Source organism: Apus apus, chromosome 5 (assembly GCF_020740795.1).
Source record: "Apus apus isolate bApuApu2 chromosome 5, bApuApu2.pri.cur, whole genome shotgun sequence".
Classification (NCBI taxonomy): Eukaryota; Metazoa; Chordata; class Aves; order Apodiformes; family Apodidae; genus Apus; species Apus apus.
Window position 1 is genome coordinate 13,874,364 of NC_067286.1, and position 21,094 is coordinate 13,895,457.

General features: G+C 36.5%; 1 protein-coding gene across 7 annotated transcripts in view; it reads right to left on the bottom strand.

The window, feature by feature from the left end:
• Positions 1-21,094, bottom strand: part of PLEKHA7 (pleckstrin homology domain containing A7) — a 163,808-nt gene that overhangs the window by 113,100 nt on the left and 29,614 nt on the right. The window contains exon 1 of one of the 7 annotated variants that reach the window (XM_051620716.1): positions 20,293-20,373. The exons of the other annotated variants lie outside the window; for them this stretch is intronic. Within the exon in view, the coding sequence (XP_051476676.1) occupies positions 20,293-20,372 (80 nt within the window). The 5' untranslated portion in view covers position 20,373. Of the gene's footprint in view, positions 1-20,292; positions 20,374-21,094 lie in introns of those variants that run through there. 7 annotated transcript variants of the gene reach the window in all.

A 21,094-nucleotide genomic window follows, 5' to 3' on the forward strand; every position in this document is an offset into this window, starting at 1 on the left:
GAAAAACACTGGAAGGAAGAGGACTTGAAAATGACACCAGACCTTTCTCACCCATGTGAGAAAACGATCTAACCTAGCTGCCAAAGCATTTCTTTTGCTCCTTTCTAAGGCAGACCAGTGGCTTCAATGATAATGCATAATCTCTGCAGCACTCCCAAGCTTGTTGGTCAGACAACTGAACTAAGGTTAGTTTTTTTTTCCACTTAGTTTCCCAAGAAAACTGAAGTGATCATTGTCATATAAGCAGATATAGAATAAGCATGTTAATTTGTATTTTCAGGCAGGCTACCTAATGAAAAATAAAGCGGGCAACCTCTGAAAGAAAACAGGCATCACATGAAGATTTTGTATTCTGCCTTAAACTGGGTTTTCCAAAGCAAAAACCACATTTACCTTCTGCCCCTCTTCTACCCTACCTTCTAGTCTATTTCCCATTTACCTGCCCTCCTAATATCTGGTTGCTGTTCACCTTTCAGTAGCCATCAGTTTCCCCAGTCTCTCTTTCCCTCCTGCTGTCCAGGCAGGTTTCTTGCCATATACATGATACTATTCTAGTAGGCCCATTACAAGATTGTTCAGCTTGACAGCCCATTTATCTAGCCTAGAGATGGCTACTTGTTACCTATCCTCATCCTCCATCAGCTTTACATCATTCCCAGTAAGAACTTTAAAAAGTAAACATCCCAAATAGCAAGCAGCGGTTGATTGAAGAACTAAGTGTTGCACACTTCACAAAACCAATGAAGTTTCCCCACATTTTCTCCCTGGCCATATACTATCATGTCCTGAAATATGTCTAGTGATGCTTACACAAAACTGATTCAAAAGTTAAGATTTCTAATTTCTTATGATTAAAAAAAAAAAAAAAAAAAAGAGTTTCACATTTGCAGTTTGGCCCCATATTAGCCATTGAAAGGCTGGGTAGGTCAGACCAAAAAATACTAGGGGGAGTGGGAGGGGGGAGAGATAGAACTTTCTTTGGTATCCAGGTGTGAGATTTGAACTCCACTGGCTATTACCAAATACTAGCATCAGAAACAACATACATGTTTCAAGACTTTTCAAGTACTATGCAATCCTCCATCACCCGTCCCATAAGCCTATCTTTGTTCCTCTCAGAGGTGAAGCTTAGCACCCTCCGCAGCACAGAAGCATCGCCCAGCCATCCTGTACAGCAGCTAGGAGAGTTCACTCTGGGATGCAAACCAGAGAACAGAAATATAAAACCTAGCTATTCTAGGTCACTCTCTCTTCCACTTTAGGGAAACCTCTCAGTGGCAAAACACCTGCTTTTTTGCTTCCATACACTTTAAAGAGGCAAAAATGTGTTCTCAAACCTAATTTTCCTGATATGAAAACTTCACAGTTATAAAGGACCCAGCTTCAGCTACTCTTGCAACACTGAAGCTGTGAAAACATCCCTTTGAAGCAACTTTCATACCATGTGAAATTCTTGAGAAAGGTATCTTTTGCAAGACAAAATGCCAACTCAATGTCTCTCCGTCTTCATGCAGGCTGGTAAGAGTAATGAAGAAAACGTAGAAATAATTATGGCCTTGAAGTATAAAGTATCTGACACTTAAGTAATTTATTTCCATTAAGGATTTGTCCTTCAAGGAAGAAAGAAGTAACTGCAAAATATAGCAGTGAGTTTTATTTTAGGTACAGACACATTTCTGCATCCAGAAGCTTAAGATTAAGATGCCACATACAGAAGCAAACAATTCTGTTTCATTTCATGCTCCTCTGCAGAGACACAGAAGTCACACAGATGTTAGTGGCACTGGCTTAAAAATAGTTGGCCTATAGACAGACATCAGCTTCCCTGAGTTCTGAACATCATTCCAGGAATCAGTCACTAAAAACATAAAATAAAAACATAAATACTACGTGACAAAATTAACTCCGAAAGACACTACTTTTAGAAGAATTCCACAACAAATACTTTCACTGGTAGACTTTAAAAAAATAGTAAGTCTGGACCGAGCCTTTCTGTCAGAGTCTAAAGCTAGATTTTCAAAACATCTACACCTAGCCTAGAACAAAGCCAAGAATTTACTGTAAACATCTGAGAATTCATAATGGAGTTACTAAGACTGATATGTCTGCTTACGACCTTAGTCATTCCAGACATTCTTACTTGGATTAAGAAATATTTTTAATGTCGTTGTTCCAATCTGGAACAAAAAACCAAAAAGTTATTGAATTCTCATCTAAACAAGATTTTGTATATAAAACTGCTCTTAGTCTACTAAACAGTCTGTAAAGATGCTCTTAAGTCCAACACGAGGACCCTGACTTGCAAGGCAATTGAAACAGCATTACCCAAAAGTCATACCACCTACAAGCAGTTAAGGGTGCAGCCTGCACAGCCTCCATTGACCTGACACATTCCAATTCTACTTCAAGCCAAAAATCACAGCTCAAGTACTAATTACATATTGCCATTAGTACTTGAAAGCACATCTTCCTAGACTTTGTGCCCATACTGGAGGTGGAACACCTCCTTCTCTTGCCTCTTCCACTTCTGGAAGTTGCCACTCCCCATTTATAAGCAGCTTAAGTCTCCAATCCTTCTACTCTCCTCTGGGTTCTCAAGAGACAGATCTCTCTTCAGGCTTCACATATTAATACTAACACCATTCCTCTATCATAATGTTCCACAGCACCTACAGACACCAGGTTTTAGCACTCTCTTCTGTAACAATGACCAACACAGAATGGCTGGTGGGCCACATGTAGGTTATGTACCAGCAGCAACATAATCCTTGTTCACAAAAAACCTCTTTATGGCAAAGTATCTATCCAGAGAATTAGCTAGAACAATGTTGTTTACTACTGCACCTCAAAGCAAAAGGAAGTTTGCTGATGTGTGCAAAACCTGCATCACTGACAAGCCAAAACACAAGATCTCGTGTCCAGAAACAACCAGCACGTGTGCAACTCCTGTGCTATGCTGTCTTTTACACCACAGCTTCTCCATTGGTCACACATCACACCTTCAGAGATTTTTAAACAAAAAACAGAACTCAGTTTGTCTTACCACTTACAGCACTTATTTTTTTATGGTTTTATTCTGAACACAGAAGGCTTGATGGGTAACAAAGCAATTGTGAGAAAAAACTAAAGCTCATAGACCAAAATAAGCCATTTAGGGAGCCCAGAGCCATAACAGCGGAATTTGATTTGGCATAATTATTTCACTTAGGTCACTTTTACCACCAGATGTTTCAACAGTCAGTCATGAATTCTCAAGGCTCTCCCAAATCTTGCATGATAACATATACGGCAAGAAAGCAGGCACAAGAATTGAGATTCATAAACTGCAATCTTGATCTAGATGTCAGATCACCAATGTATGTTTATTTACTGTCTAGCAAGCCTTCAGCCAGGAGCTAAACAACACTTCATTGTGGCCAAATGTTGTCAGTTGTTTCATGACCAATCAAATACAGTTAGTATCTTATCTATCAGAGAGATAACCCTGTCCTGTTGAACTAGAGCAGTGAATCTTCCTGCCTGCAAATCTAAAATCACAATGAAGTTGTTATGTAACCAGGTACTGTGTTCTCAGCCAGGCCAGTCTGCCCTACAGCTGGCTACATTAGTCTACAGCAACTTTCAGAATGAGCAAGAAAAATTATTTTCAACAACAGAATATCACGATGTCTTCTTGGGTAGAAGAGGAATACCTTGGCTGTAAACTAACTAGTGCAAGCCATGAAACCTAACAGATATAAAGCCACTGGCATGGCCAGTAAGGGAGAAGAACCCTCCTTATGACCTTGACTTCCTCTCTTAACTGCAATTCCAGCTGAAACAACAAGCTACAAGTAACCTGCAACCAGAACCTAAGTTCTAAGATCACCTGATTGCTCCCAGCAGTCAGAGGTACACAGATGTGAGTTACTCTGTACCTGTGCACGTGAACAGTCTGTATTGTACACCTCTGAATTCTAACCTCTCTAACCTGTGGGGGATTATCTCATCCACGTTAGCAGGAAATGTTACTCTCCACCACCAGGTTCATTTGGTACCAACCCCTGACCTTTACCCCGTAAGAAGTGAACATGTCACCTGGCCACACAGCCATACCTATTACCAGCAACCTGTCACCTACCAGGAGACTGGAAGAGGGAGATTGCAGTTGCTGGAAAGGCCCCAGCACAGGCTGCAGCACTAAGCAACAATGACACAGCATTTCATTCCTGGAGCCTGGTTGGCCTGGCACTGCCCTCACAGGGGCTTTGGAAGGAGGTGGAAGAACTAAACACCCCTCTTTGCTTTTGGTTTTCAGCATATGCAAATTTTAAGGGCTACCCCCTGCAATGTTCTGAGGAAGCTCAGGTCAGGAGCTTCCAGTCTGATGGAGAAAGGCTGCAGGACACACATGACTGAAGTCCAGTGCTATCAGACCTGCTAGGCTGTGAATCCACACCAGCATCATCACTGGCCAGAAAGACATGAAAATTCCAAAATAAATCAAGCAAAACCCAAAAGAAACTAAAGAAACCCAAACCAAACCAGAATCTCACCTAGTTTTTCATAAAAGGTAGTTAATCAACTTGTCCTACACAGATTTTTCCAAACATTTTAAAGATTTTTAAGGCCTGAACCAGGTATTGACTATCTTCAAAGACCATTTGGAAGTGATCTTACTTTCTGCTTACTCCATTTGTAAACATGAGAGTACAAATATTGTGTGCTGTAGAATTGCAAGTATTCTACACTTAAGCTCAAAGAAAATCATACAATCAAATTACATTCTCTTGCTGCGTAAAATACCACCATGTTCTTATATCTCTTCTAAAAAAGCATAAATTTTAGAAGACGTGACATTTATATAAAAAATATACAGAGCCTAACATGGGATTAAGCAACTTTATCCTTCTTAAAAATGAATTATACTGAATAGAGACAAATTCTTGCTGTCAAGTGACATGAAAACTTTGAACAGAAAACTAACTAAAATGACTGAATAATACACAATTTACTCAAGCTTCAAAGAAGTCAACTTTTGCTGAAAACAAACAGAAAATCTTGTCTTTCTCCAAGTATTGAAGCATGTAAATTTGTCTGAAGTGATTTAATAAATATAGTCACTACAAACATATGTAAAAGGCAGAATGCTGACATCATAAGCAATTTTTAAAATTACTTTGGACTCAGAAGGCAGGTTCCTCTCCACCATGACCCAAATAAACTTTAATTTACTTGAACATACTATCCAGAACATACTATGTTTCTCTCTCCAGTAGACACAACTCAATCAATACAAACTAAACAGATACATATAGCATCCAAACTTCAGCTTGCTGGCCCTTGATGAAGCTCGAGAGCATATAATACACATATTCTAGAATTGCAAAATCTTCAGAATAAATCCAAGTCTTCTACATAACAGGACTGTCATACAGTGTCCTTTTTAACTGAGACATTTTAGCAGCAATGATAAATTCTAATCTATAAGAATGATCTATTCAAAATTCCCTACTAGCAAACGAACCACAACAAAGCCTTGTGATTGTGTAAATCACATACCAGATTACAGAAAAGGGTTATAGTTAGAAGCAAACGAAACACTGTCATTTCACTTTAAAGCTGGCAATTTGTATAATTCGACATGTCTCAAAAAAACAAGAGTAAAAAGAAACTGTAGAGTGCACAAGCTCCTGAGGTCAGGGTGATAAATGAAACCACTTCCAAAATAAGCTTTCCTAATTAAGGCTTCTGAACCAGAGCTGGCTTGCAGCCAGTTAACATCACTGTTACGAGTAATCTGAAATATTCTTGATAAAATATTTTTTTATCAGCTCCAGCATATTATAACCAGTTGAAGGTCATTATGAGGATGAAAAAAACCACAAGGAAGTTAACAAATTCATCCCTAAAACTACACAACATGTTTTGAGTACTCCACACTTAAAAAAATTCAAGATTGTTTGTTTGTAACTATCATCTTAATGTATTATATATAATCTGAGCATTAAAAAAACCCAACCTAACAGTTCCTGGATTACATCTACTGAATTCTACATATTTTTCCCTACAAACACACCTGCAATACTAAAAGCAGGGTGAGAGTTTTTTAGTTAAAAGACAGAAATGTTGTATACCTAGTTTTAATCAAGTTTGTGTCACACCAGCCTCCCTGAAGAAATATTTAATTTGCTTAATTAGTCAGATAGCACTTTTTACTACACTTGTATTGGTTCACTGCACTTAAGAAACGTAATTTGCACAGCAAAACTTTTTCATTTGCTACGTCAACTCATGTGCCACTGAATGACAATTCAGAACAACAAAACAAAAAGAAATCTAACATTCTCTGAAATATAAATATTTCATACCAGTCTTTTTAAACAGTTAACTGTTTGAACTCTTCAGTCTGTGCTGGTGTTAGAACTCATTTTATGTATTTAATTGTGGCATGTTCTTTGGTATGTTGCTTCAATATCAGGAAAAAATAATTATAAGAAACCCCTTACATTCTGTTACATTCTTACAATTTCCATTACCATACACAATCTTGAAAATGCTTTTCAAGGGCATGCGCTGCATTTTGATGCAAAACAGAGCAGATAAACAGGACATGCCTTAAAACAAAAAGTGACTTACACAAATAAAAATCACTAGTTATATTTGATTAATTGTCTGAAGCCAATTAAATGATTCATGTTTACAAACATCTGACTAACCTCAAGTGCTCTGCCAAAAGAGAACTTTTTTTTTCCTTCCTCCCCCTAAGAACAAGGATAAAAATCCAAAGGATATAGACAGAAACCTGGACAACAACACCTATGACTTGCCAACATAAGAACTAGCTAGATATTTTCCAAGATAAGGCATTATTTAATTTGCAACTGAGTTTTTGATTGCTAGAGCAATTTCATTACTTCAGAAGGCATTACAAATACTTCCACTCTTCATCCCTCACAATAAAATCTGCTTAAACACTTCTGAAATAATGCAAACATTTATTCACTTTGATAAGAATTAATCAGTAATTTGAAGGCAAAGTCCATAGTCACCAAAAAACAAGCCTACCATTCTCAACAGGATCTTTCACAAACCTAGAAAATAAGTACTGAGAGAGACCCAGTGTAATATCCAGCATTCACTGCCCTAATTATTTAAGATAACAGTACTCAAGTTTGAGGCAGGTATTCTAATCACAAAGCAAACTCTGAAAAATATGGCGCTAAATAAACACTGCACATTTAAAGTCACAGGATGGAAAACTCACAAGGGTTAGTAAGAGATCAGTACAAAATCCTTCTATTATCTCAGGCATTTAGTACATGGCACAGGAAAAAAAAAAGGCAAATGAGTTTCAAATGAAACATCACAATCTTTCTGCAGGAACTGAACACGGATACATACCTAATACTTTTCATAGCACTGTTTACAGACCATCAGCTTCAGTCAGTCATTAACCATTCTCATGATTAAGCCTGAAGCATATATAAGCATTCAAAAGTGAAACACAGTCATTAAAAAGGACCACGCTTGTCCTCTCCCCATTTGCTGAAAAAATCATTAACGCCTTCACTCCTCTCTTTCTGCCTAGGGAAAGAAAGAAAGGGGAGGGAAGGAGACTGGAGCAGAGCACCGCCTACCTCACTGCCATCATTTCCTCTCAGTGTTATCCACACATAGAAAAAGGAGTAAAACTCTTCTCTAAATGAGTTTCAGTGCTTCAGACTGGTTTAAAAGAAGCAGACTATAATTACTTCAATTTATGTAACTGATGTAAGTTTGAACATTTCATGTCAGCTGATTTTATGCTGATGTTAAAACCACTTTTCTCCTTGAGATGGCCTAGCATGACCACATTCATCCCATCCACTCTGTGCAATCATTTCTTCACATTTCAAGGTAAAGGCAAGAAATACCAAATATCAAGAAACTGTAGAATGTTATCCCAGGTAGTTTCTAAAAACAAAAAATTGATGTTTTAATAGAGTTGCATTATTTTAATAAGCTCCCAAGTCTTTGGCCACACAACTTCTGTGGCTGAGATGACAGCAGCTTTGCATAATTACATTTGGAAACCATCACCTGCTGGGTTTCCTCCCATCTGGAACAAGTTAACCATTCTGTTACATAAAGCCAAATTAAATACAATCTTTCAAGAAAATATCTTCAGATTAACTACTCAAAACAAAGCTGAAACAGTTGCTGCAAGCAGGATTTTAATGGAAGTTCTTAAGAAAGTGGAACACTTTCTGTATGGGTGGACTAAATCTGTAAATTTCTCCTCAGAGGTATGAATTAAAGACCTCTGCAGTTTTATGAGACACTAGATTTATTAAAAGAGCCTTGACATGTTTCATAACTCCTTTTTAGTTACTTTAAAGTAACTAAAGTATCAAAATACTGCCTATCACAAAAATACTTCTGGTTCAATCACACAAAACTTTTCTGTAAAAAAACTTCCACACAAGTCAACCACAGTAGTTACTGTAACTGCTCTTGGTAACTAAATTTTGTCTCAACAATATGCTGTGTTAAAACAATTACCTAACATGTTATGCTAATTTAAGTAGGTCACACTGTTTCTATTAGATTTGCCTTCAAGCTCTTCCTAATAAATCTTGTCACAAGAGAAGTGTTTGCCTTATTGCACTCCAAAAAGTCGTGCATTTAAAATTATGTATTAGGCAACCCACAGTCTTTGAGAGATTCAACACATTCTCTGCCAGTTATATCAAAGTACAGATGATGCATTTTATATTAATTTTGTTATGCTGCAGATACACAGAGAAGCCTTTGTGAAAATACCATCATTTACAATGACACAACTGAAATTCCTTCCATATTTGGGAGGAGAAGGGGGCTGAAGGGGGTTATTATTTATCATGAAGCTGCTATGATTTTACTCTTCTCATTGAAATGCTCTTTGCAGCTCTTGTGATCTTTGCTGTTATCTGTAGTTGTATTAAAGTTGTGCCCAAAAGGGCAAGATGCAAGGCATGACCCAAAATTGGAAGAGGTCCATCTTTATAGCTTAAGCGTATATTAGCTACATTTACAGACAGTATTTTTTTTTTTTTTTACTGAAGTAAAAAGCAATGCAAACAATAAAAGGCAAAAGTACATGCTCTTTTTATTAAGGTTATGATTTTAAAAAGAAGATAAAATAAAAATCTGTAAAACTGTAAATCTTCTGTTTCATTTCCAGTTCAACAAACATACCTGTGAGAAATTAAAACTTTTTCCTAAGCTTTCATTTTACTCATCACCACAGGATTAAAAACTTCAAAGTTTAGAAATACTCCTGTTACTCCTTATTTACCTTTTAAATGGCATACGAAAATACATGCAAACAAGTGGTTCTAGGAGTAAATAATATACAAGTACCTCCCACCAAAACCTAACAGAAGATGAGATCTAGTGAGTAAATGGCAATCCATCCTAACTCTACATTTGTTTTAATTACTTTACATTTAATTGAAGGTGCTTACAAAGTTTAAAAAATAATACTGATCTCTGCTTACTCCAAAATACTTTAAGCTGGAATTATATTATTTAGTCATCAGTAACTTATTTTTGCTTTGAAATAATATTTACATAATGTTACATCAGCAAACACATCCCAGACAGTACTTCCTAGGGGGAAACAAGCACATACAAGGTTTAAAGCAACATCAGAAAGAAGCTGTTGTACTTCAGCTGCATGGTGCTGACAAACTTTCACTCTTCTACCTTACACAAATGCAACAGTAATTATTCGCATAACCTGACACCAGTTCCCACATTGTTCGTTACCACAAACTACATGGCATAAAAAGGGATTCATTTCTTCCTGCAGCGCTACACATAATTGCTGAAATCTCACTGTCCTGTCCTGATGGCTTCTCAGAACCAGCCATAAATGCCTTCTTCACACTAAGATAGAAGTAAAATCGATTCTTACAACTCCTGGCTGCAAGGAAGTATTTTTCCTATAGAAATTTTTAATCAACACATCTGCTAAGTAACATTTTTTAGACAGTTCTAGCTATCATTTGGGATATTGAAGCAACCCCTTCTCCCAAATTGTCTCAGCTTTTTCTATCACAGCTTCACCAACCTGGTGACTCACTTTTTTTTCCCTGCTCCCTTTTCTAAGGCTTCTTGTGATCTCCCCAATATTTCAGCTGCTGCTTTTGTCTCTGTCACCTTCCAAACTTGGAAACTGTCTATAACTTAGCTCTTAACATATTCAGGCATACACAAACCAGATTTTATTATTATTTTTTTTCCTACAAGACTAAAAAATCCTGGCCATTTCTAATGGAAATATTTCTTCCCAACCTGTTTCAAGTTTTATTTTGGCTTTGTGGAAAATGCTAAGTGTCATATCTTTACTAATCAAAAATCAGAACTGTCTCATTACCAAGATGTACACTATTTTTACATACTAAATCCTAAAAATATACTACAAAATACCACATGCAACAGGATCGCCTATTTTCCCACAGTATTTAGATTCAACAAGCTATAGATATCAAGCTTACTTCATTGTTACTCCTTATAACTAAATGGTTTTTACACTTAAAAAAGGAGGAAAGGGAGACCGATTAGTCTTTACACTAATGATGAAAAAGAAAATATTAAGAATAAAATGAAATCAATTTTCAAATTTCCAAAGTGCTACTATAATAAATTACTAGAAGAGAACCTTAAACTATGAGATCTGTGTTACTGTCCTTTAAAGAGAAAATAATAAGATCAAATCTAAGATGTCTGTGATGATTTGTGGACCTGTCTTCCAGTTTTGTTATGTCATCTAAAATGGAATAGAGCGAGGGAAGTACCAATACGCTAAACAGCTTTCCTTCACAGAGAAATACTTTGAAGCCATGTGAACAGCTTGCATAAGGTTTAAGTTTTTGGCACACAAAAAGTAATTTCGCAAGAAGCTCAAATTAAAATTATAATGGCTCTAGGAGTATTTAAAGACACAAAAAAAACTCCTCCAGTGGACTTTGCTAGACCAAGAAAACACTCCCTCTCATGCCTGTTTGGTACTAAAAAGAGATTCCAGCTGGAATACCAGACTGTATGAAACTACTAGTAAGACTGTACATGGTACTTTAAATTCTGATTTATTCCCGATTTGACATCCTAAAATGTCAAAGCTGTTCCCAGTTTACTTGTGTTCCAACAAATTAATCTTCCCACCTGAGACAGAGAAAAAACACTGCAATTCCATTACAGAAGGTTCCAAATGCTTGCTCAAGCTAAATATACAACATAAACTTCACATCGTAAATGACATGTTATTCTAGTTTTTTCCTTCTGCATTGCAAGCTAAAAACAGTATAATAATGATCTAGAAGACTACAGATTATGTAGTATTTACATATGTAGTATTTAGTATATATGTAGTATATTTAAAATGTCACAAGATAAGTATCTGCATACTTAACTGAATTTCTTTAAAAAAAACATAAAATCCTTGAAAGTGCAGAAACTTGAACACCAGACCTACCCAGATTCACTTTTACACTTCACCTTATGTCCAAATCCTTGAGCTTGAAATATTTTTAAAGATTTATTATTAAGTAATTTAATTATCAAAAATACGCTATTAATTCTGTAAGCATATGCAAGGAAATTCAAAAGGAGCTTCAATAGCCTTAACTTAGAATTGTTTAAATGATGAACAAGTACCACAGTGTAGAAGCAGCTAGCTGTAATAAAATTTCCTCATGAATGCAGCATAAACCATTCTGATGAAAGTGCTAAATGACAATACATATTGCTACTCATATTAAAACTGTGAAATTTGAACTGCTCTAGAAATAGTGTTCACTGCTTTTCATTTTCCTCCTCTTCACATTGCCATTTCTACACTACCTTCAGACTTTAGTCCCCAGAATTCCACAGAAGCATTATTCCACTTCACAGGTATAATTTACCCAGAAAGAAGAGGTACCACACTACAGAGCAATTTGAGAAGTCATAGATAATTTTATGCATCTACACCATATGTTCCATTAGATTTTGTATAATTTGTATATTCTATTTTGAAAAGCCTATGACAACTGCATGATCTATGCATTTGCACGAATCACTAACTTGAGGCTTCAATAAACTTCTATGAAGTTCTTCTGAAGACCTGTCTTCTGTTTGCTTCTGATGTTTCTGCATTACAAAGAGGAAAATACTAGGACTTTGAAGATCCCATTATTTTCTTGGAAGTAACAGTAATTTCAAAACTGGCCAGAAGGATTCTTAAAATACTGCATTTTATCTTACTGACCCTCCACAGTATATAAATTAGAGAGATTTATAGCCAGTTGTGTATTTTCATAAGATATGAAATTAATTGAGTTCAAAATCTGCACAGATGTCAGCTTACAAATAATTATATCCATTAAATATGTTTTGATTAAGAAAATATGAGATTAAAATTATCACCATGTTTGGAAAGACTTTCTTTAAAGGCTATTACTAGTACAATTCACTCTTTTCAGACTATGCTGCAAGCAAGACATTGCTGAGGCTACTACCTCCAAAGGCTCATCACCTCACACTTCAAAAAGTCAGTCTACTTTCCCTTCAGATCAGCCACTGCAACTGTACACAAAGTTATTCCTTAACCCAGCTCTATAAAAACTATCTTAGTTTTTGAAAACTATGCAGTAAAGTAACCCAGATCACTGACACTAAGTTAGGAAGAGTTATGCTGGCTGATCCAAGTGGACAGTAAACTCCTGGAGGAGAAAAGACAGACAAGTAAGGTCCAGAGAACAGCTCAATCTCCTATTCAATTGCAAGTTTCAGATCTGTCTATTGCCTTTAAAAGTGCACTAAGCCCCCATTATTTTCTCTCTCAGAAGACCTACACTAAGTTTAAACATCAAATCTTTAGTTATCTCATATTCATATTACTGACTAGCTACACTTAAATATACCCAAAATCCTCCCCAATTTGTACTTTTACACTATGTCTGGTTAATCACCAACTGCTTAAAAGAAGCAATCTTGAAACTCCATCAATGAACTGTCACTCACCCTATTTCTAGATGTTAATAAAGACTTAAAGAACAAACATACAGAAGGAAAAAGAAAATAAAAAGAAACAAACAAATAAAAAAAACAGTCTAGTTTAGATAACATAGATGCTAGAAAAAACACATGAAAATTTCTAACCCACAAAATGCAGAATGGATGTACTCACTCTAGATGTTTAACTCACAGTACATGTCGCAATACTACAGCCTGTACTTGGGAGTTCACATGACTTGGCATTCCTGGACAGAGCAAACACATGTTTGCACACAGATGTAACAGCCAAAAGCAGCACTGAAGGTGTTTTTGGCTGTAGTTGAGCTTTTCCTTAACTTTTTTTTTCATGTCTTAGCAGTTTTATCTCCACTATGATAACAAGGGTGTTTAACACCAATTTTCTCAAATCAGACTCAGATTACATTGACTGAAAAGACAGACCATAACTTAATTTGAGGGTTTACAATAAGAAGATTAAAACAATCCAGCAGCACCTTTGTTTTTAAGCAATATACTCACTGCATAGCAAACAGACTTTTACCACATCAAAGAAAAAGTAGCTTTTTAATGTAAGCCCATCTCCCAAACACTTAGGGTTTCTGACAGAATTATTACTCCTCCAGAAACGTCCCATTTTCTTCTCCATACACCCTTACAGTACGACTAATTTGGCTGAGACAGAACCAGAACTTTACCATGTTTCCTCTGCTAATGGGGTTTTTCAAATGAGCAACAAAGATCAGGGACAGCTGGAGTTTCAGAAGAGGATTGCCACATTACCAGTAGCAATAAACAGACCAAGAAGAGGAAAAAGCCACGTTCTTCATGTAAAATAAACATAACTAGGTTTAAAAACCACAGCCTAAAATCAAGACTCTGTTGCTGGTATCTCTATTTGTGCGTATTAGTGCATAACAACAACAATGTAATAACAGGAGTCCTACATTAATGTATGGCTTTCTATTTCTTTCAGTGATGTTAGTTTAATTCAAGAAACACAATGAGGTCAGGTGAGTTATATCAAAGAACCACCCAGATGTAATTGGAAACCACAACTTCTACTGTTTTCAGCTAGGCACTTCTTCAAGCATATAAACAAATATTCATGGACATTTTGTGACAGAATAGTCTACATTCTTAAAAGAAGCAAAGGGAATTGTGTATCAGCTTGTCAATTAAATAAGAAAAAAAAATCCATTACAAAAGCGCATTTGGCAAGACAGACTTCTACTCCCAAATTAATTTCTCATCTAGTCTTCTCTCTCATTGTTAGAGACTAGCAGAAAATGCTCATTTTTATAGAGATGTAACTGTGCAATAAATATACTATGAAGAAATTATTTTCAATTATTAGACAAAAGGTTTTGTACGTAGGAGATATTTACTTGAACAGAGGTCTAACAAAAAAAATAATCAAGTTTTAAAAAGGGAAACAGAACATTGAAAATTAGATCCCAAGCATGAGTTTACAACTTTCAGTTGTGCAGAAATGCAGGGATAATACATAATGTATGTCTGACAGTAAACCAACAGGTAAGCAGGAGGTACCCTAGCATGAGCCACCATTATAACATAGCAGTGGAAGAGACAAAATTCAATGCCAGGATACATCATGACACGTATTTCCAGAATTAACAAGGAAATATTTTAAGCACTCTATAACCATTAGGACTTTATCAAGAATGTCACACACCATTCTAGACAACCCAGATTTAGAAAATAGCAAATAGGTGCATGTAAAAAGGAAGATTTTCTGTATCTGTAGAAGAGCTCACAACACATCAAGTACCGTCATTTGCAACAAGCTAGGGCACATCTACTTTGCAAAACGTAGCAAAAGGCAGAGAAACTTGAGCTAAAGCAAGCCAAACTAGTGTCTGAACCAGACTGACTGAAGATGGAACGTTATGAGACATCTGATAGCCCAGGCACATCATCATGCAGACAGGACTATACTGCTTTTGGTTGAAAACTAATGCCTCTGACTTGCACAGTCCTACACAGGTGTATGAGCTGGGCCTCATGTTCAATCCACTGCACAATTCAAAGATACATTAACAGAAAGCTTCATCAACTCTTGTAGCACATAGGACTGCTCTGTTTAAAAACAGGCCAATCAACAAGTAATACAGACACTAGAGAAAGTTGGTTAGTCAAACAACAGTAACAGCAGATCAATAGATGCTAGACTGCCACTAGATACAAGTCAGAACTTAAGAGAGAGTTCCCAAAATTTCTTTATTTCTAACAGTATGATAAGTACAGGAAAAAGGAAGAAAAAAGCCCCAAACAAACACACATAAAAAAATACATGCAGATTAATCAGTCCAGGAGATACTTTAAATTACGTGGTGAAAATAAGAAGACATGATTGAGTCAATACCTGCTTGCAGACACCAGCCTATTTTTTGCAAAAAACTAGAAACAAAAGTTAATTCATATATTTATTAGTATTTCATAACACTGTGCAAAAGAATTCATGGCTGTTTGTAAATATCAATAAATACTTTGGAGCCTACTATATCACTGAAGCCATGAAGCTTCCCCAATTTTGCAAACACTTACTCGTGAACTTCAAAACTTCTGAATTAAGACTATAACAAAGAAGTCTTTGATCTGCAGCATACTACAAGATAATCTGTTAGGAGTTTACCATGTTAAGCTACTATGCAAACTAATGTTTAACTCCACTTTTTTTTTTTCTTTTTTCTTAAACTGCCCTTTAAATTAGCAGTAAGCAAGAGCTCACAATCATTATTGTAGGGCAGAGCTCAGCAAACTCTTAAAACTTCAAGTCATGGTTTAGATTGATTTCCCATGTCATGAATGTATTACATTATGTAACACTTCAAAACTGCTTGGACTCTGAAAACAAATACTTTATGTCCACAATAATCTACTTGCACACATGGGGTTTTGCTCCACTCCTTCAAACTTCCCAAAAAGCTCTAACTGGGCAATGCATGTTTCTTGGATCAAGAATTCAGTATCAATCGAGAGAACTGAACATTTGTTCAGCTGGATATCTCAGACAAATAATGATGTCTTCCTCAGCTAGGAAGTAATTTTTTAAAAAATAATGAACATACATAGAGTTATCTATTGAAAACCAAGCCCTAACCATCTTGAAGACCAGTGATGAGTGGCATTCTTCAAGAGTCAGGACTGGGACCAGTGCTGTGCAACATCTTTTTTGTCAACAGGGGCAGTGGAACTGAGTGCACCCTCAGCAGCTTCGCTGATGACACCAAGCTGTGTGGTGTGATTGACATGCTGGAGGGAAGGGATGCCATCCAGAGGGACCTTGACAGGCTTGAGAGGTGGACTCATGCTAACCTCATTAAGGTCAACAAGGCCAAGTGCAAGATCCTGCACCTGGATGAGGCCAATCCCAAGCACAATTATAGGCTGGGTGGAGAATGGATTGAGAGCAGCCCTGAAGAGAAGGACTTGGGGGTGTTGGTTGATGAGAAGCTCAACATGAGCCAGCAATGGGTGCTTGCAGCCCAGAAAGCCAACTGTGTCCTGGCCTGCATCAAAAGGCATGTGGCCACACAGCTTGGTGTTGTCAGCAAACTTGCTGAGGATACACTCAGTCCCACAGTCCGTGTCTCTGACAAAGATGTTCAACAGCACCAGTCCTGATATTTGTCAAAAGTATGGGAGAAAGAGGATAAATCCACCAAGCTCTTACCTATGCTAGATAAAAACTATATTTAATGAAACATTACTATGGTTTTAACCAATCCAACATAAATAGCAGGCTTGGCCTTAGAAGAGCTGACAAGACAATCACACATCTGGCTAAGCAGTACTCATCATTAACACTTCAGCAAGAAGAGAAATACGTAGTGGTATTAATCAGGGAGATAAACATTTCCAATATTTTGGACCAGTCTTGCCTTTAATTCAACTAAAAGTTTTTGGCAGGCAGTTAAGAGCTGCCATTTGCAAACAGAGGTGATATTTAGCATATTTATTAAGGCCTCAGCTCCTGCAGTCATGTATTGACTTAAGAATGCCTGCTTTCATCTTTAAAATATGATCAATATAAAAATATGATTCATAGTTTAAAAGAGACAAAATAGGTGCTGAAGAGACTCAGGAAACAGATAGAAATATGTGGGTTTAAAGAGTAAGAGCCCAGTAAATCTAGACATCATTAAACTACTCTACATGAGAAGTATGGATTCCAGGCTGTCTACTGTACTCAACACATAAATTACAATAAGGTCCACAAATATGCTACTTTAAAAATCTTCCTTTCTACATTTTACTCAGAAGATGTTCACAACTATTAAATCTTTGTGGGTTCATTTACCTCTCCCCCCAAAAAAAATTTGAAGTCTGACAGTAGAGACTGTAGCTCATAAATAATTTAAATAAAATAAGAGCAAGTTAAATTCTTTGGCTTCACAGTTTCTCAACTACTATCTCCCATCTCCATTTCCTCTAATTTACTATATAGCCTCATAAAAATAAGCAAACCATCTAACCTGTAAACACAAGCAGTGGAAAAACTTCCATTCAAGTTCTATATAGCTTATAAACAGATACTTAACAGCACATCTATAGAAAGACCTGAGCCACCCACATGGAACTTTTCATATGGCAGCAACTACTATGAACAAGCAAAGGCTCTCTGGCTGTTTTAGGAGTCAAAGCTGTCACAATGAAGGTCAAAACATACATGTGAATCTAACCAGTTGAGCCAAGTGCAGTAGAGTCTTGAAGAAGAATTAGAGCGAGACAATCACAGATGCCTGCACCAGAATTTCTAAATTGAGTGTAATTTGGCTTGAAGTTTTGCTATAGTACCACTGACAGTAACTGAGTTCTTCAGTAACAATGGTTTGATTGAAAAAAACAAAACAGTTTTTTGAAAGCTTAAGTATTTACTTATAAATAATTTGGCTCCTACACAGAAAAGCACAATAAACAATGACTATTTCCACAAACATTTCTTACAGAGCTCCCTACCATTCTTGGAACCCATACACACAAAAATATCCTATAAGCAAAGCATTCATCTTCTGTGTTTGTAAAATTTCAAGTTCCATACTTGTACTATATTACACAGGCAAACTGCGACCCAAGAGATTATTATTTTGAGCACTATTGCAATGAGATGCTAAATTTTTTACTTGCCTTTGAGGCTGCTGATTTACCATGCTTTCTTAAAGACATTCTTCACTACATAGAACTGAAGAAGAAACCAGTGCAAAAGCTGACCAAAAGCCATGCTTAATAAACCTTCTGAATTTACGACTGAAGACAGTTTTAAACAACACTAGACTGGAGGGCAGAGCTGTCAGTTGGAGGGGTGTCAACAGGCTGAAGAAACATGTTTACAGGAGCTTTATGATGCTCAACCAAGACAGATGCAGGCTCATGCACCTAGGACAGAATAAGCCCATAGAACAGTGAAGGTTGGAGGCCAAGTGGCTAGAAAACACCTTTCTACAAATGGAGCGAGGGGTCCTGGTGAAGAAGTTGAACAGAGTTTATTTAGTACACAATTTTAATTCTGGGTCTTGACCTCTCCACTACATTACAACAGGAAAATGCAGAAAATAAAAGAAATAAACAAAACAAAACAAAAAAGACAGAATCTACACCAAGAGATTACACCCCTTTAATTTTTCTGGACACCAATATCAGGTCAGCACAGGAAAGGAACAGGTAGCCCTTGTCGCAAAACCACAAACTAGCATACCAAAATAAGCTGGTTCACTGCTAAGGACTGAAATGCTTTTGCAGAATAGCACAGACTGACAAAAAACAATTATGGAAGTCTCCACGTACTTTTCCAGCTAGAAGTTCCTTTATCACCTGGAATCAGTTTCAACAAGGTTCAGTTTCTGTGGTTTCCAAAAAGACCTTCCTCACACACAGAGCTCCTTTGGTACTTCAGCTGCATTTTTCCCAAGCCTAGAAAACTTCCATTATTTTCAAGCAGCTAAGTATTCACAGTTGGAATAAAGGTGAATTTTTAGCAAAGACAGAAACACAAAAGTAAAATTATACTATTGATGCTTACTGCCTGAGAGAGATACAAACACTGTGTTCTTGAATTATGAAGATTTATATGTTATTTCTGCTTTTAAAATCTATTATGTTCATCTAAAACAGGCTTGGATAATAATTTAACTATATTTTATTTTAATATTGATGTTCTTCCAATGTCTCAGGAATACTCAGAAGCCCTAGATATGACCATACACCATTGCATTCAACACATTTATCACAAAATTTTCTTGGTTTAAACCTGTAATCTTTAAAATGCACTTTCAAATACAAATGTTCATGCTCTTCCTTTCTGACATTTCTGAAGACAGATTTTTGTCTAAATTACCTCATTTGCTTCTGTAACTTTATTAAATTCTTTCTGAACCATTTTTGTAATATTGAAAATGCTAGCCCCTCATCAAATAAAGACACTTAAAATAATTGCCATCTTACATTAATTACAATCTAATCTTTTCAGTGAGAAAGAAATGTGGAGAACAGAGCGCAGAACAGGCAGATCTGGACAGGAAATCTGTCCTATTAGAAGTTTTTACTTTCACATTAGACAGTATTCTATTACTTAGAAAGCCTCGCAACTGATGGACCAGAGCTTAAATTTGTAATTATGTCTCTCTGATTACATGCCATAACCATCACCACATTCCACCCAGATAGTTTCTTTCTGGAGATCAAGTTACTGTTACTCCTCCCAGAAACACAAAAATAGACACATTTTGTCAAATAGAACTCCTTGGGCTTAAATATATTGGCAAGGTTTGTTACGAAGAAAGTCCAAGCAAACAAGAAAAAAAACCCTCACCACAAAACACCAAAGACCAACTCACAATTCTTATGCTCTTTGTTGGATTTCAGTAAGAAACTGAAGTAGGATCACATCCAAATTCACCACCTCAAGTTAGAAATATGAGGGGTTTTTGCCATCTATGAAAACTATTTTGCAGCTAGTCAATACCACAAAGATCAATAAACCCAGTAACAGGCTTCCTTCCTTAACCTTTGCAAATCGCATATTAGCATAAAAAGCAGACAGTAGAAAACTGCAGATTATCTGCAGTTTTCAACATGACTACATAAACATTTGAAGAACAATAAACAATCCATCTTATTTATTCAAATGAATCACTTCAATTTGCTCACCAAGAACTATAAATGGTCAGATAATCCTGCTTTCTGGGATACACAAAAGCACACCTCCTGGAATTTGGTTTAAACCACAAATTCTTTGAGAAGACTATCCAGCAGCACAACCCCATTCTCTACCTTGGCAAAAGAAGTCTTCTGTTGAACTCTAGGAAGGGATGGGAAGGCATGCCATCTTGCAAGAAGGGCTCCCATTGCATATATCCCTACAATTAAGCTGGCCTTTCTCAAAGCTGTTAAGCAACACATTTTGTTAAATGTCATACCAAGTGCATTCCATGCAACGGAATGTACATGGTGTCCCTGCAGAAATCGCATCCTCCCACCACAGCTGTAGATTTCAATGTTCCTTTGTATTCCTTGTTTGGGAAAGAAGGACAAAAATATCCAGTTTTTTTACAAAAGTAACTCTCCAAGCTCCAAAACAATGGCTTGGTATTTTGCAAAGTTCTTGAAAAGCAACTGATTTGGATCAATTTCCCAATCTCAAAGGGTAGCAAAACAAAGTGCCAAGCACCATCACATCTCTACAGGAAAGTCTATGTACAATAAATACTATCAGAACATACCAGTGATCTAACCTGGGTGTCTGCACATGCTTATAGAACACTCAGATTCCATAAATGGTTCCTTAAAGCCTAAACTGTGTTAAAAGCATGCATATCTGTATTCAAAACTCCACAAGACACTCATTGTCTATAAACATTTGTAAAGTGCCCATTAAAAAAAACAAAAACAACAACAACAACAACAAACCTAGCTTACTGATCTTCCAATAAATCCTAAACATAGATGTCATGTAGCAAATTGTTCTTTTTTCCTATCTCTGTCAAAGGCTTTTTGGCATTGTAGCTTCATTTCAAATTCCACATGAGATCCAAGGTAAGCTTTTACATATAAACAATATATAATTAAAATTAAA